This window comes from Buteo buteo, chromosome Z (assembly GCF_964188355.1).
Source record: "Buteo buteo chromosome Z, bButBut1.hap1.1, whole genome shotgun sequence".
Lineage (NCBI taxonomy): Eukaryota > Metazoa > Chordata > Aves > Accipitriformes > Accipitridae > Buteo > Buteo buteo.
In genome coordinates this window covers 28,785,487-28,801,738 of record NC_134204.1, presented here as the reverse complement: position 1 = coordinate 28,801,738, position 16,252 = coordinate 28,785,487, and the positions used below count along the sequence as shown (strand labels likewise).

Here is a 16,252-nt window from a genome sequence, read left to right as displayed (position 1 = left end):
AGTTTAGACTTCCCCCCTCGCCCCCCCCAGTTTTGGGACTACTGTGTACTCCTACTGATTTTCTCAGTTCTGTATACATCCTGGTATCTGCAAATATAATATTGCAGAACTGACTATTGTTCAGCATCCAAATGAGTCGGGTTTTGCACCTTTGAGGCTTTAATGCCTCCAGGCTTAGTGCTGCTGCTGATGGTTGCTCTTAAGTGAAGAAAGTCTTGAGAGAGAAACTTTTATTTATGTGATGTTCTTTATGTTTATGGAGAATCACTTTTAAAGTGGTTAAGAATATTAATGATCCAGTAGTGATTCTAAGAAGGTCATGCATTTGAAGCAGACAGGTTTAAACTTTTTTGCCAAATCCCTGGAGCATACAGGAATGACTGAGTTTGGATTTCATTGGGTTTTTTGAGCATGCACTTCCAGGTGAGCAGAAGCAGATGTGGGTATTTTGGTTTGATTTTTTTTTTTTTTTTTTTTTTGTCTGGGAACTTGATAACAGGATATGCCAGGAGTAGACCAACCTAATACTTCAATTACTAGATTGCACTTGTAAGCTTACAGAGCTTATTTATCCAAACATGTGGCTCCTAAGATCTTTCTTGGTAGGAATCTTGACTTTTACATCCTGTTGCTTTCTTCAGATAGACATGTCTGTTACTGCTCAAAGAATGTGTTCTTCTTAATACTTTGTGTATCCCACTATTCTTTTCTTGACAGTTTGACTTAACAAGACTAACACAACATTGTTTATGCTATAGAGTACACCAAACTGTACTGAATAATCTTCCTATGCTATTTTGTAATTCATTGTGACAAAGCAACTATTTGCATTGCCTTAAGTCAGTAGAACTGTATAGCTTACCATTAAAAGTACTTATTAAATTTGGCATGATAATATCAAAAAAAAAAAAGCCTTCAAATACCTTTCTCCCATTTTGCTTTATTACTAGCGTCAGTGTGTATGGCTATTTTACATGCCTTTTCAATCTACTGCTATCTAACTTCATGCAGCATATAGTATAATACTTATAACAGATACTTACAGAGGAAACGGCAGTGTGAGGGGCATCTTCAAGCGGATTGCTTTTTGTCATTCTGTTTTTGTCTTCCTGACAAATAAAAAATCCACAACAAAACAGTGGACTTTCAAGACCTGTCGGGAAAATGCCAAATCTCTTAATTTTTAAGGTGCATTAAGGAAGCCTTGCTTGCATGAGTAGGACATTTTTCAAGTTTTCTGAGCTTCAATCTGTTGACAACTTGGAACAGAGCAGGATTTCTGTTTGCAACTTAGTGCAGTTCTGTAGAAAGGGGTTTTGTTCATGGCAAGTCTTGCATCCCTGAAATGTATAAGGATAACAAAGGTCTCCCCATTCTATTTAATTTTGAAAATTAAATGGTATTCTGAAGCAACTGAAAAGGTATTTCTTTTATTCTAAATCCATGTATGAGGAAAGGTAGCTGCATGGACTTCCATGAGACTTTCTAAAAGGAATGGGACAACCAACTGTTTCAGAAATAAGGGCTGGCATGGAAGAATGCAGAAATTACTATTTTGGAAGTTGCAAGAGTCTTCCCTAAATTGTTTTGGCAGTTGTGTATAAGAAACTGATGTAGTAGTAGTCTACATAGGCTTTTTGTTTATGCAGGTTATTTGATTATTTTTGGTTGAATAAAGATTAAATTTTAATAGCAAGCTTAAAGATTTGATACTGAACGTCTGAATTACCATTCATGCTAGAAAAATGTGAGACTTCCTTCCCCACCCCCCCTCCCCATTATGCGTTCTACTTAATTACATCCTGTCAGGTAATCAAGATTTGGAAGGAAAACTTTTTTATAGTACTGGAAATACTTTTTATTTCCATCTTATTAAGGGTATATTTGTACCTTTTTATTCAAAAGTGCAAAGGGGGAGTAAAAAATAAAAAAATCTATTCATGGGAAACTGCTGTTTATCTTGACTCTCTACAGTTTCTTGGTAATAATGTTCTCACTTAGACAATGAAGAAATTTAGAATCTGAATCATCTAGCATTAAGAAAGAAGTATCTTAGCTTATTCTCATGATAGCTTTAAGTATTCTCTTATGTTTGTTTCTTTCCCTTGCCCCAAAGAAACAAAATTGCTATTGTAGCATAGTCTGGTTTTGCAAACACATATTGCAATGTTGGTAGCTTCTTCTGGACACTTAACTTCTATCTTATACAAGTGATTTATTTTTATATTTTGTAGTACATGCTTCAAAGGACCCAGGACCAAGATGAAAATGTGGCTTTGGAGGCTTGTGAGTTCTGGCTGACTTTGGCTGAACAGCCAATTTGTAAAGATGTATTATGTCGGCATCTTACTAAGTAAGTATTAAGAATTACAAGTCCTATTTATTTTGAAATAGTAATCTTTAAAGTTCAGTTGACTTGTGCCTGGTTACTCTTATAGAGACTGTATCTAGCTTGCAGTTTACCTAGAAGAATTTTCCTGTAGCTAGTTCTTGTGTATAATAAAAATGGGTGTAGCATAGAGTTCTTTGAAAAGACTTCTGAGGATTTCAGACCCAGTAATCTCCAGAAGCAACCTAAACTGTGTCGCTGTGGTGCTTTACCTTAAGCTTAATAGGCTGTTAAGCTTCACATGGATGCAAAGATGTGCTAACATCCACTTAAGCTCAAACATCTCCACATGACATTATCTGTGATAGCTGGTGTACCATCAGCATGTTGTCTTGACTACTGCTGATGTAAGCATGTGTGTGTGATGCTTCTGTGTGCAGAGTCACACAAAGGGTTCCCCATTTTATAAAGAACATAACAAAACAGCATGACATCACTTGGATTTAGGAATCAATTTTATATTGATTGCTATTTCAATTTAAACTTGAAAAAAGCACGTACAATGTGTTCCTTCATACTTCTGCAGCCTGATAGTACTTTAAGTTTCAAAAACTATTTGTTGTAAGTTTCCAAAAGTTACCCTATGCCTCAAAATGTAGATCTTTAATTGAATGGGAATGAATATCCATGTTTGAGACCTAAACATCTGCATGTCTGCAACAGTGCTTGTAACTTTTTTTCCAGACTAATTGGAAGCCTTTTGCAATAGGAAATGAATTCTGCAGTGTTCCCAGTAAATGGATACTCTTTGGTTTTTATATATGCATGGAAGGTTTCTGAAATTACTAGGGCAGTTCTCTCAAGACCTTCAGTGGAAGAATAGAATCACAGGTGGAAGAGATGCATTGCTCTCAGCAAAAATAAGCATTATAGATGTGAGGCAATTAAAAAAAATCAGTAAAATTTTAGTTTTCATAAGCAATTAAAAATTAGAGAATTGAGATTAAAGCACCTACTGCAGTAGTGGAGGAGTAGGAGTTGAAAACAAGAGAACCAATGTTATGAGAAAAAAATTTTAAGTTTTAAAAATGGTTTTACTTAATTCCTACACTTGTAGCTCAAAAGACAGAAGACTGATAGCACAATTCTTGAGTCTACCTACCCCCTTCCCAGCATGCATCTTGTTTATACTGACAATCACAGTAGTTGTTAACTAGTAGTTAACTACTAGCATTAAACCTCTTGGCCTACACGGACATTGACACTACAACAGCGTCATACTCAATTTTTTTAATATTTTTTAAAGAAAAACTTTTAAATGTTTAGAAAAACAAATAAGAGTAACATAACATTTCTCTAATGATCTTTCAATGTCATGTTTGTTGAAAGCAGCTTTGTTGGTGAGTCCTGTTTGACTAGGGAGCTATAGAAGTTTGTCAATACTTGATGATAATCTTACAATTTTTTTATAGTAAATTAAAAGTGTGACAAGATCTTCTAAAAACCTGTTCCTGTGGTATCTAACAGCTTCTTCCATTTTGCTGCTGTAGGCTTTCTTATAAAATACATAGCTTCTGCATACTTCATGAAGTACGCTGCAGAAGTGCCAATAAATTGGTGATAATATGTATATTTACTATTCCTTCATTCAAAGTTCAGAAGTTAATGTGCCATTGCAATGTGTGAATATTATTGTATGCCTGGTACCTTCAAAAACAATACTCAGCTGCAGAATATAGAGAGGCTGAGACCGTCATTGGTGCTGGGTCAGTCTATGGTCTTTATTAGCTTGATTTGGCTTGTAATACATATTCTATGGATATTTTTTTTCTGTGGAGAATGTTTTTATGTGAAGTATTTGACTTTTTTTCCTTTAGTACTCTTTTTTAGCTGTACATCTGTACAGTTGGAGTCCCATAGCCATAACCAGTTTAATAATGAAGTAAATCCTAATACAGATTAGTCAAGATCTCTGCAATGTTGGGGACTTGTCTTACTGAAGCAATCACAAGAGGATAGGAGGACTTAATATAGTTAGACTTCCATCTTTAAGAGTAGTGAGGTAGAGTCTTCAGCCAGAAGTAAATAAAGTGACAAGTATTATTGGTGAGAGCCAACTTTTTGATCATGTATATTATGGGAGTTTGAATGCTTAACTGAAAAGCTTTAGAAATAATTTCTGAAAGGTGTTTCAGAATAATTCATCATATGGAAGAATATCAGGATTTTTAAATTTTAAAACTCAGTTGTGCCATCTGGCTACCTCAAGCTAAAAGTTTGCAATTTGAAATTAACACTTTTTCAGATTACGAAGTATTGATGAACCTTATGGCATGGGGCTTGGTTTAGATACTAGCTTCTGTTATCAGGCTAAGGTTTGGGGTTTTTTGGGGGGGTGGGGTGGTGAGGGTTACAATGAAAATTATGGTCCAGGTAACTGAAAGCTGGCTTGCTTTTTTATGTGTTATTTTGACATGTATCAATATTTCTTTGTAGGCTGATACCTGTGCTGGTAAATGGTATGAAATATTCAGAGATTGATATTATTCTGTTGAAGGTGAGCATCAATTTCTTTTACTCTGTAAGAATATCTGGTTAGCTTCTGACCTATAAATCAGAATGATTCAGACCAGAATGGGCAGATCTGGCCTACCATCTGTTCAATGGAGAATTAGCTTTCCAGGGCAAGGTGTGCTGTTACAAATGCTAAATGCGACTGCTGCCATGTTTGTTGGAAAATAATCTGCAGGCTTTCCTGTTTTTCCCCTGTCCCCCCCTACCCAACTTAGGCAGAGCTTGCATACTATTACTCATGAACTACTGCAACAATGCAGTCCCAGAAAAACGTTCATAATTAGTTCTAACACCTTCTAGATTGAATACATGGCTTTTTCCATCACTACATTTTAGAATATGTCTGTGTACTGGAATTTCTCTATCATTTCTTCTTTCTATTTCTTTCCCATCAAGTGTAATTTCTTAACAAGGAGGATACTTTGTGCATGCACTTACCTCTTCTGCTTCTATCTTTCTGTTGTTTTTCTGGTAAATGCGGCAGCACAATGCAGGAACAATGGTGGGTTTAGTTAGCTGGGCAGCACAAGTGGGATGTGAATCTTTTATATGCTTATAAAATCTTGAACTAAAACTACATTTTTAACTTCCTTGAGCAATATAGTTGGACTATTTTATCTGATAAAACATTTTGATGGCAGGGGGATGTTGAAGAAGATGAAGCTATTCCAGATAGTGAACAGGACATAAGACCTCGTTTTCATCGTTCACGGACGGTGGCTCAGCAACATGACGAAGATGGTATTGAAGATGATGACGATGATGACGATGAACTTGATGATGATGATACTATTTCCGACTGGAATTTAAGTATGTCAAAGTAATGTGTAAAATGTTTTAAAATAGAGCTACTTGCATAATACAAGAACCACAGCAAAAAGAGGACTTTGTGTATAGGAATAATGAGGCTTTGCTTTTGAATGCAAAAAGAACTATCTGCTGACATAATTGGTGGATGGGGTGAAGGGGGAGTCTTTCAGGTGACACTGTGACTATGTAACTGTATTGGCAAAAGCTAGCCATCTGTAAGCTTATTTCTTATTTTGAATATGACAGATCAAGCTACATTTACTGGATGCAATTCAACAACACTTGTAGACTTAGAATTTTAATTCTACAACATAAAAAATGTAATGTATCACCTGTTTAACTTCATTTTTTAAAAAAAAGCTCTTATACATTGAGAACTGGAGGAAGCTTAATAATGCTTTCTTCTACTTCAGTCTTCCCTCTAGAATTGGTTTGTGTGTTTCATTTTATTCTTTTTTTTTTTTTCTTCATGTGATCATGCTACTACTGACGGCCATTACCGGTAGTTCTTTTTATGTGAAGAATTTGCTTCTGACCAGAATATAGTACCTTAGTTGTGAAAAGAGGAGTTAGCTGTGAGGAAACCACAGTTCTGATGTCCTGTGTGTGGGTCATAGGACTTTGTCATGGTTTAACCCCAGCCAGCAACTAAGCACCACGAAGCTGCTCACTCACTCCCCCCCCAAGTGGGATGGGGGAGAAAACTGGGAAAAGAAGTAAAACTTGTCAGTTGAGATAAGAATGGTTTAATAGAACAGAAAAGAAGAAACTAATAATGGTAATGGTAACACTAATAAAATGACAATAGTAATAATAAAAGGATTGGAATATGCAAGTGATGCACAATGCAATTGCTTACCACCCGCTGACTGATGCCCAGTTAGTCCCTGAGCGGTGATCCCCCCACCCCCACTCCCTCCAGTTTATATACTGGACATGACATCCCATGGTATGGAATACTCCTCTGGCCTGTTTGGGCCAGCTGCCCTGGCTGTGTCCCCTCCCAACTTCTTGTGCCCCTCCAGCCTTCTTGCTGGCTGGGCATGAGAAGCTGAAAAATCCTTGACTTTAGACTAAACACTACTTAGCAACAACTGAAAACATCAGTGTGTTGTCAACGTTCTTCTCACACTGAACTCAAAACATAGCACTGTACCAGCTACTAGGAAGACAATTAACTCTATCCCAGCTGAAACCAGGACAATGACAACACCACAGCAGAAAAACAGAGTAAGGATTTCTGAAACATGTTTTGAAGTTGTTCCTGATTTTTCTTTTATGAGGTTTTGTTTGCTAAAAACATGGGATTAAAACTTTCAAACAAATTTTGAGGTCTTCCTCTTCATATTGTTGTATCACAGAATAGGAGTAAGGTATAAAAGCTCAGAGCAGAGGCCAGCGAAGTCCTTTCAGTCTCTAGAGTTGGATGATTTTGCCTTTTTTTACTTTGAGACACGGATCATGTTTGACCATTTTCTTTTGAATCAAATGCTAGTATTTTTAGGCCATTTCTCCTTAGTTTCTCCAATATGTTACATTCATGTCACAGCCATTCCCTCTTCCTTAGTGTTACACCATCCTGAAATCACATCGTGTGTATAATGTTGCAATCTAATGGTGTTGTTCCTGTCAGTGAGTGTTTTGATATCCCCAATGTGTAAGTCCTTTTGGTGGCTATTTAAGTGCTGCAAAACTGGCTTTCTAACAGCTGTGGCTTTGCACCAGAGCACAGTGGATCACTGTATATTGTAATGAAATGGAAGTGTCTTTCCTCCAAATGCCCTGAGACTGGCAGCTCAAATTTAAGATGAGGATTACATTGCCTAACTACAACTACTTGTATAATAAGCAGAGATTAACACTGTTAATTCCCCTCAGGGAAATGTTCTGCTGCTGCTCTAGATGTCCTAGCCAATGTATTTCGCGATGAACTTCTGCCACACATCTTGCCCCTTTTGAAGGAATTGCTCTTCCATCCCGAATGGGTAGTTAAAGAATCTGGTATCCTTGTTCTTGGAGCAATTGCTGAAGGTAAGGCAACAGTGGTTATAAGGTTGCTGAATTTTTTGATTGGTTCTAAAGCAGCTCTGTGATTCCTTCCAGGTAAATTTACATATGCAAACAAGTGTATGTCCTTAGGTCGTTCAGTTTTGGTGATTATCTCTACATCTACCAATTGGTGACTGCAGTTATTTGATTTTTCATTTTCAAATCTATGCATGCTTGGGAGGCTAAGTAGCTTAGATAATTTCTTTTATTTCTCCCTTTCTTAACTCTGCAGCATATATTTATTGCTCTCTCATGAAATACTGCCTTAATTTCACAGAAGAATAATGTTTAATAAATTTGAGCCTTATGTTTCATTCAAGTGTTTTCAGAAATGAAGACCACTTCTGTGACTTCACTGCCCTGAGCTGCTTTTTGTGGATGGTTCTCTAATTCAAATATGATAACTTCCATTCCTTTGTACTTACTCACAGTCTTGCTTAACTTTTTGCCTGCATTTCCAGCATCTCTGTCCCTTTTGCAAGCTGAAGGAATACAGGTCCATGCCTGGATTTTCTTTTCCCACAGTGCCTAGTGAACATACTTTTTTTCTTTGTTACTAGAAGACTTCTTTGTTGGTTCTGCTTTTCAGTCAAGCAAGGTAAAAGTTAGTACTTCTGGCAGATCTTGGTGTATTACTGCCCTTGCTGACTTGAAACGTGTAGCCTTAATTGCTGGTCAGTATTTGTATGATATTAGGAGAAAACAATAAGAAATTTAAATTTCTTAAGGAATTCTTTTTAATGATTTGATTATTTGTTGTCAAGACCTACTCTTTCTCTACTTCTTGTCTTGATTACTCTGAGTAGGCTGACGTAGGACCTCAAAGCTTTAAAAACTCATTTTATTTGGATATACTTGCCATTCTCCATTTAATATAGCAGTATGTCTGGAGATAGGGGAAGCACTGAAGTAGAAATGTAGTTGAAATGAAGGCAAGTTTAATTGGGGATTTTAATTATTGTTTATGTAAGGTTTCTTTTTAGGACTTAATATAAATTAGGTAGGCTTACTTTGTATATTGTTAAAATATATTCCTATGTGATAGAGAATGAAAATATGTCTGTTCTAGGAAACAGAAAACAATAGAACTTTTTGTTAATTTTGGTACTGCAATAGCTGTATTTTTCCTTCTAGGCTGCATGCAGGGTATGATTCCATATCTTCCTGAGCTGATCCCTCACCTTATTCAGTGCCTCTCTGACAAAAAGGCTCTTGTGCGCTCCATTACATGCTGGACTCTTAGTCGCTATGCACACTGGGTAGTTAGTCAACCCCCAGACACATACTTGAAGCCATTAATGACTGAGTTGTTAAAGCGTATCCTGGATAGCAACAAGAGAGTACAAGAAGCTGCCTGCAGGTAAGCCAAAGCTTAAGCAAAAAGCACTATCGATGACACTGCTTTTTCTTGGGAAACTATTTTAATGCCTTTATCAATGAATACATGACTCTATTTCTAGCTCTTAATATATTTCTTTGGCTTCTAAATTGGAGTAGAGGGAGCTTCTGGAGTAGTCACAAATTACTCTGAATTGTAATAACATGAAGAAGGTTCATTTGTATTTCTCATGTCCAGGTTTGTTTTCAGTGTATATGAATCAGCAAACTAAATAATTTATTGTAGTAAAAGAAATTATCTGTTTGTGACACTTGTTTATTTTCAATATACGCTGTTTCATTTACCAGAAATCTGGCTTTTTTTAATATGCCTATGAACAAGGTCAGTACTAATTGCAATGGAAAACTATCCTGTCTTTGGATTACTGAGGTTGTTTATATTTAGCTCAAGATTACCAAAACATTTGGGTTATTATTATTCCAAGGGATATTATCTTTCTCTTGAAGGGAGGTCCTGGGAGATAAGATTCCCTTATCCCCCTTGTCTGCTGATATTTTAAAAAACAATAATTAATGACTCCATTAGTGGAGACACCATTAATAGAATGGGAATGGGTGTACCTCTTGTTCAGGAAGCTCATAAAATAAAGCTTTTACATGTCAGTTTGTGTGGGACAGGAGTGTACACTGCAGACTGCTGAGAAGGTTTCTTTGTAAAGCAAAGTTAGATCTGCATCTGGCTGTATTCTTAACACTTAAAACATGCAAATTTTTTATTATTGTTGTTACTATTACGCACAACCCCCAAATACCAGTTGTGCCTAAGGACAAGACTGAGGTCAAAGTTCTTGTGCTAAGCTTTGCACAAAAGGAGTAGATGTATCCTTGCCTGAGAATGGATACAATGAATTTAATGAAATGTAGTTAGTAAGATTTGAGTATTAAACAGTTTCCTTTTTGTCTAAAACTTTTCAGACATTGGGCTAGCAAATTTCGGGAGCTTTAACACCTGCTCTGCTCTGTCTTTTCATAGTGATAGTCTTTCTGAATAAGCAGGAAAATGGTTATATAAGACTACTTGCTTTATGTATTTTCAGATCCAAGGAATCAGATTATGTACAGATTCTATTAAAAAAACCACAACAAAATGAAACAAAAAACCTACACAAAAAAAACCCAACAACAAACACAACCCCACACTTCTGTTCATACCTTCCTTATCCAAAACATGGTTGAAATGTGCATGTAGTTGAACACAGCTGCGTTGCAGTTGTTAAATAACCTCATGTAGGGTTTATGAAGGAAGTGCAATGGGCAGTGGAAACTGTTAAAGTAAGAAAGAGATAAAATGGAAATATTAAAAATAACAATACACCTGGGTTTTTTGGTGTTTTTTTTTTTAATTTAAAGTTCAATGTCAGATTTATAGCAAGTTTTGAAATGTTTTCTTTAGAGCAGAGATACATTAAAATTACAGTTGCAGCTAAAAATTAAACCATTTGGGAAACTCCAAGGAAAATGTAGAGCTGTTACAAGTCAAAACATACTTACTAGCTTTCTAAATTGCAGTGAAATACAATGATCCTTCTTAGAGAGGAGCAAAAAGCTGCATCCCTGCTGTGAACAGTTGCACAGAATGTCTACCAAATTGAAAATATGTAATAGGATGCCGTATGTTTTCATCACTAACTTCTATCATAGCAGTTGTCTAATGTTCATTTCTATACTGTTGAGAAACTGCTCCTTTAGTTAGTGACATCCAAAAAGATATTTTACTGAAACATGTTTTCCTGCTCACATCATATGCCTTTCTGAAAGAACACTTCATATAATAATATAATAAATAAATAAGAAAGCTAGCCACTTAGTGTTCACAGTTGCATTGTGTTAAGAAAAAGCCATTTCTGTATTTGGTAGCACACTAGTAGGTGATTGTTGACCTCATACAGTGATGCATGCATTTTTAGTGCAGGGACAGGCTAATAATAATCCTGTTGACACAAGCTAGACCACTAAATCTTCAGTAGCTCATATTTTTTCCTTTCCTTAATGTTTCTCTGCAGCAGCATGTCTGGCATGTGGGGAGTTTTTGGTTTGGTTTTGGGTGTTGTTTTTTTTTAATGCTGTTGTTCAAACACTTTACAGACAACCTGAAAAGTTGCCATGATGCCATGATGTGTGCTTTGACCAAGGCTGGCTAAAAGTGTTCATGCCCTGTCTTTGCTTTTGATTTTCCATGTCTTTCTGTATCTGTTTTTCTGTGTGGTGAACTGCTGAGACTATGGGCTGATGTTGGCATTGTACCAGCACAACAGTACTAGGGCTTCTAGGTGCAGCTACAGCATACATTAAAGATTGACATAAACAGTTTCTGTTATGGTTCCTAATATTTCAGTTAGTATATTGTAACTTGTGTACAGTAATGCTTTTTTTGGTGGGGGCTTCCTGTCTATACAGAATGAGTTTTACAGCAATATTTTTAAATTTTTTTCATCGCAATGTAGGAGCTGAATCCTTACATGTTCAATCAAAATAGATCAAGGTTATCTCAGTAATACCACTTTGAAAAAATAATTTGGGTGAATTTGAGGACTAAATACAGTTTTATGTTTAAACAGAAATGGGAAGTGAGGTATTTGGGGGTTGTCTTGTTTTGTTTTTTCCAAGATACTAACTGACCTGTTTTTTTGTCCCTCAGTGCCTTTGCTACTCTAGAAGAGGAGGCTTGTACAGAGCTTGTTCCTTATCTTGCATATATACTTGATACTTTGGTCTTTGCATTTAGTAAATACCAGCATAAAAACCTGCTCATTCTTTATGATGCTATAGGAACTCTAGCAGATTCTGTAGGACATCATCTAAATAAACCAGTGAGTATACCTTATTTTCTGTAGAAGCGCTCATCATAACTTAAAAACTGGTTCAATGCTTTTTGTAGCGTGCTTTATATGTTTTAAAACAGAAATGCTGATATTTCTGTGTAGGTTTTGATAATACTAAATACAGGTAAAGTACATAGACTGCATGTAATTTTCCCACTGCACAAATATTTGCCATTTTTTAATAAACAATTATGTGTGTAGTGGCTTGTGAAATGTGCTTCTCATTGTGACTTTTTTTTTCTCATGCTTGGAGGAGATGCATATATCAATATAGCTATGAAATGGAACTTCAGAGAAATTGGTGGAACATGTGTTTTAATTTCTAATGACCACACTTTTTTTTGTAACCACTTTAAGTATAGCTAAGCTGCTCTCTGTATCTCTTTCCGATGTATTGGAGCACACGATCACTAGAAATTGCTTTATCAGAGAGTTAGACAGGCATTCATTTTGTATATAAAAACACAGAATCCTTTGGACAAAGCACAGATAACACATAGGCACATATGGGGGGTGTACATATATTAATTAATAGAACATGTGTACGTGTCGTGTGCATCTTCTTATGATGGTTACTGAAACTTGTTATATTTCTCTATAGTGCTTCACATGAAATAGACACATTAGAATAAAACAATTTGAGTTGTTTCCATGGCATTTTACTTGTCATCCAAGACCCCACACCATCAAAGGACCACTCTTTCAGTCTCTCTCTGGTCCTGGCCACCTTGACAGTACCAGGCGGAAGCTAAATGGGAGCTCCTGGTAATGGTGGGACTTTCTTCAGTCACTTAGAATTTTGTATCCTTGGACATAGCATTAGCTGGCAACTTCTGTTGGCTCTTTAGATACCTTCTGGGAGAAACAGCACTATAGGGGTGCCTTGCTCAATGTCCTTGTGACTGTGGCTGTGCAGTGACAGGGAATATGCAACAGCTTTATACAGAAGGGGGAAGTGCATCCTGGAGAGATGGGGAATTACTTCTTCATGGATGGTTAGTTGCTTGAGGAAGAAGTTTCAGGAATTTGGCGGGGGATAGGGTTGTAGCATTAGGGCAATGGGAAATCGTTGAGAAAAGCAGGTGGCAGATGCACAGCCAGATTGCATTGCTAGTAAAAGTATTTTCCATAGACCCTGAGGCAGTCGTACAGATTTGTAACAACCCAGGTAGCTAGACTGAAACCAAATCTGGAGGAAAAGATTCACTTGGCAAAGATGCTTTTGTGCTTCAGCAAAAAATCTTAAGACACAAATTGTAAATTCTAACATCAAACTACTTCTATGTATTGCAACAATGATAGAATTTCAGTACATTGGGGGGGTTGCTGAAAAAGTATAATATATATCAATTCTTAATACATTGATTTTCTAGCTTTGAAATAAAATAGTATGCAGTGAAGTGTTTCAGCAGCTGATGCATTTTCATCTTAAACAGGAATATATTCAGATGCTAATGCCTCCGTTAATCCAGAAGTGGAACATGTTGAAGGATGAAGATAAAGATCTCTTCCCTTTATTAGAGGTAAATGTTAAAATCTGAATATTTTTTTATCAATTTATTTTAGGAATTACACTTTCTACTAAAGATGCTCCTACTAAGAAGTATGACTATTAAAGCTGACAGTGTTAGGCATTTCCCATTGCGGAGAAAATATTCTGACTGTAGTAAGAAAACTTTGTGACTGAGGAAATGTCATTAGGTTTAGCAGAAATCTTTTAGATATTTTTCTGCCATTCTGGAGTGTTTTCTTTGATAGGATTTAAAAAAAAAAAAAAAGGAACGTTCCATCTTCCTTTTATTCTTGTCTTCTCTCTCCTTGCTTTCCCTTCATCCTTCCATTAAAACTGTTGTCAGACAAGCTGAAAGTCTGTTCTCTGTACTTTCTGCCTGTCAAGCAAGAAAGCGCATCTAGAAAAATTAGTTTCATAACTCTTAGGTAATGTTAGGGCTTGTGCATGGTCAAGATACTAAAGCTTAGTGTAAGTGCTGGCTGAATATCATTAACTGTTTTTGTATGTGCTTCCTTGGCTACCTCTGAGAAGCTGTTGCTGCTGAGAAATTTTCTCAAGGGGCATGTGTAGGAGATAGTAACAACTTAAGAATAGTTGCCTTGGCTCAGATAATCAGTACTGCCTTTCAAGGTTGTGTTTACTTAATCAGTTACATGTGGGTATACTTAAAATGCTAATATCTTTTAATTTACCTCTCCCAAGTAAGAGGCACTTCAGGGAAGTGAGGAAAGGTAATGACTGTTTCCTCTGTCTTTGTTTTGATTTTTTTTTGTTTGTTTGTTTGTTTTGGTTTTTTGTTGTTTTGTTTTTTTTTCATTCCAGTGCCTGTCATCAGTTGCTACTGCCTTGCAATCTGGCTTTCTTCCATACTGTGAACCTGTGTACCAGCGTTGTGTAAATCTGGTGCAGAAGACCCTTGCACAAGCCATGGTATTTTTCTATTGCTATTCCAATGTTTTCAGAATATTTCCTTAAACCAATGTATTTAACTATATAAAGTTATGTGTTCGCAGGGAGATTTGTAGTGTAACCATTGATTATCTAAATGAAGCTGCAGTTCTGTAACTTTTTTTATGCATACCCCTGAGAAAATCGTAATACTAATTAATGCATACTTATTTGTTGCAGTTGCATAATGCTCAGCCAGACCAATATGAGGCTCCAGATAAAGATTTCATGATTGTGGCTCTTGATTTACTCAGTGGTTTAGCTGAAGGACTTGGAGGCAACATTGAACAGCTAGTGGCTCGCAGCAATATCCTGACACTAATGTACCAATGCATGCAGGTGAGATGAGTAACCTGTTTCTTCCAAGGATTTCCATTCTTAAGAGAATCAGAAACACTTCTAGAATTGTCATTTTCTTCTTCCTCTCTTTAGGATAAAATGCCTGAGGTACGGCAGAGTTCTTTTGCATTGTTAGGGGATCTGACAAAGGCGTGTTTTCAGCATGTTAAGCCTTGCATCGGTATGTTTCTTCTACATATTAAACAATTAACTTGCTTTACAAACTGATAAGAGACTGGTTTAGCCATTGTTAAGCTCCCTATTCTGTGGGTTACCTTTTCATGGTGGTGTAAGTTTTCATTTTCCTTTATCAGCAAGGGTCTGTAGTCTTTTTCTCCTTCAAATTATGTGTTTAAAAGACATGTTCTTATTTTTGTGCCAGTGCAAAAGTTAATTTTTGTCCTTTATTTTTTTAATGTAACAAGCTACCTGTTACGCTGGCATACAGCAAAAAAGATATACTTGGACTTCAATTAGAATAGTTGCTTGCTTTGATAAATTCTTGAATTTATAGGTTTTTTGTTCTACTAGAATCTATTGTTACATAAAATTGTATATATCTATTGAAATTAGAAAACTTGGCTAGAGGGTACGTTGTGGTTTGGTTTTTTGCTTTGTTTTTAATTTCAGTAGGGAAGTAGCATCAGTTATACACTTCCATGATATTTGCTGTCTTTTCCTGTGGATACTCTTGAGATACACTTAACTTGTCAAATGAATGCTTGGATAGGCTTGGAATTTAAAATTTGGCAGATGTTATGATCTTTGTGACTAATTTTTTCTTAAAATTTAATCAAAGATGTGATTGCCTTCTAGGCTTCATTGTTTTTTTTCAAGCATAGCTGAATACATAGCTATCCAGGTGATTTGAGAGTTGTTCAACTATGTTAAAAAAACATAGCTGTGGGGTTTTTTCTCCCCTCTTACCTTCTCTCCCTCTGCCCCAGCAAGGGAAGGGGAGAAAAAAGGTTTCTAGAATTACATAAAGATAAAGCCTATTAGAAACATTTTAAAATCAGAATTTGAAAATATTTGCATTGATCTACTTAGGTTCTAAAATCCAGGTTAATCTGTTATATAGCAGAAATATAGCTCTTGTTAATCATGTGTAACGCTTTCCAAGCATTTAAATAACCTTACCTGATTATTTTTTTAAAAACTTTTTTTTCCCCTCCATGATCTTATAGTAGTGGGACAAGATGGTTGTATTGTGTGATAAGATTTTAAAATGTTGTTCTTTCTAGCTGATTTCATGCCAATTTTGGGAACCAACCTAAACCCTGAATTCATTTCTGTGTGTAACAATGCCACCTGGGCAATTGGAGAAATCTCCATCCAGATGGGTAAGCTTTATTTTTTTTCTTTGAATCTCTGCACATTTAGCATGGCTTGTCTAGGTGTTTGGGGATTTTTTTTAATGATACTTTCATGTTAAAATTTAAATTAAATTTGAGATTCTTGTCCTTGTTA

General features: G+C 36.1%; 1 protein-coding gene across 5 annotated transcripts in view; it reads left to right on the top strand.

The window, feature by feature from the left end:
* The window catches only part of TNPO1 (transportin 1), a 56,215-nt gene that overhangs the window by 29,084 nt on the left and 10,879 nt on the right, over positions 1–16,252 (top strand). For all 5 annotated transcript variants that reach the window (XR_012649028.1, XM_075020877.1, XM_075020880.1 and 2 more), the window contains exons 9-19: positions 2,235–2,353; positions 4,826–4,886; positions 5,545–5,713; positions 7,592–7,744; positions 8,897–9,122; positions 11,799–11,970; positions 13,419–13,505; positions 14,318–14,425; positions 14,624–14,782; positions 14,876–14,963; positions 16,027–16,125. Coding sequence is in view for 4 of the 5 variants with exons in the window: in XM_075020877.1 (XP_074876978.1) it covers positions 2,235–2,353; positions 4,826–4,886; positions 5,545–5,713; positions 7,592–7,744; positions 8,897–9,122; positions 11,799–11,970; positions 13,419–13,505; positions 14,318–14,425; positions 14,624–14,782; positions 14,876–14,963; positions 16,027–16,125 (1,441 nt within the window). In the remaining variant the exon portion in view is untranslated. The remainder of the gene's footprint in view (positions 1–2,234; positions 2,354–4,825; positions 4,887–5,544; positions 5,714–7,591; positions 7,745–8,896; positions 9,123–11,798; positions 11,971–13,418; positions 13,506–14,317; positions 14,426–14,623; positions 14,783–14,875; positions 14,964–16,026; positions 16,126–16,252) is intronic.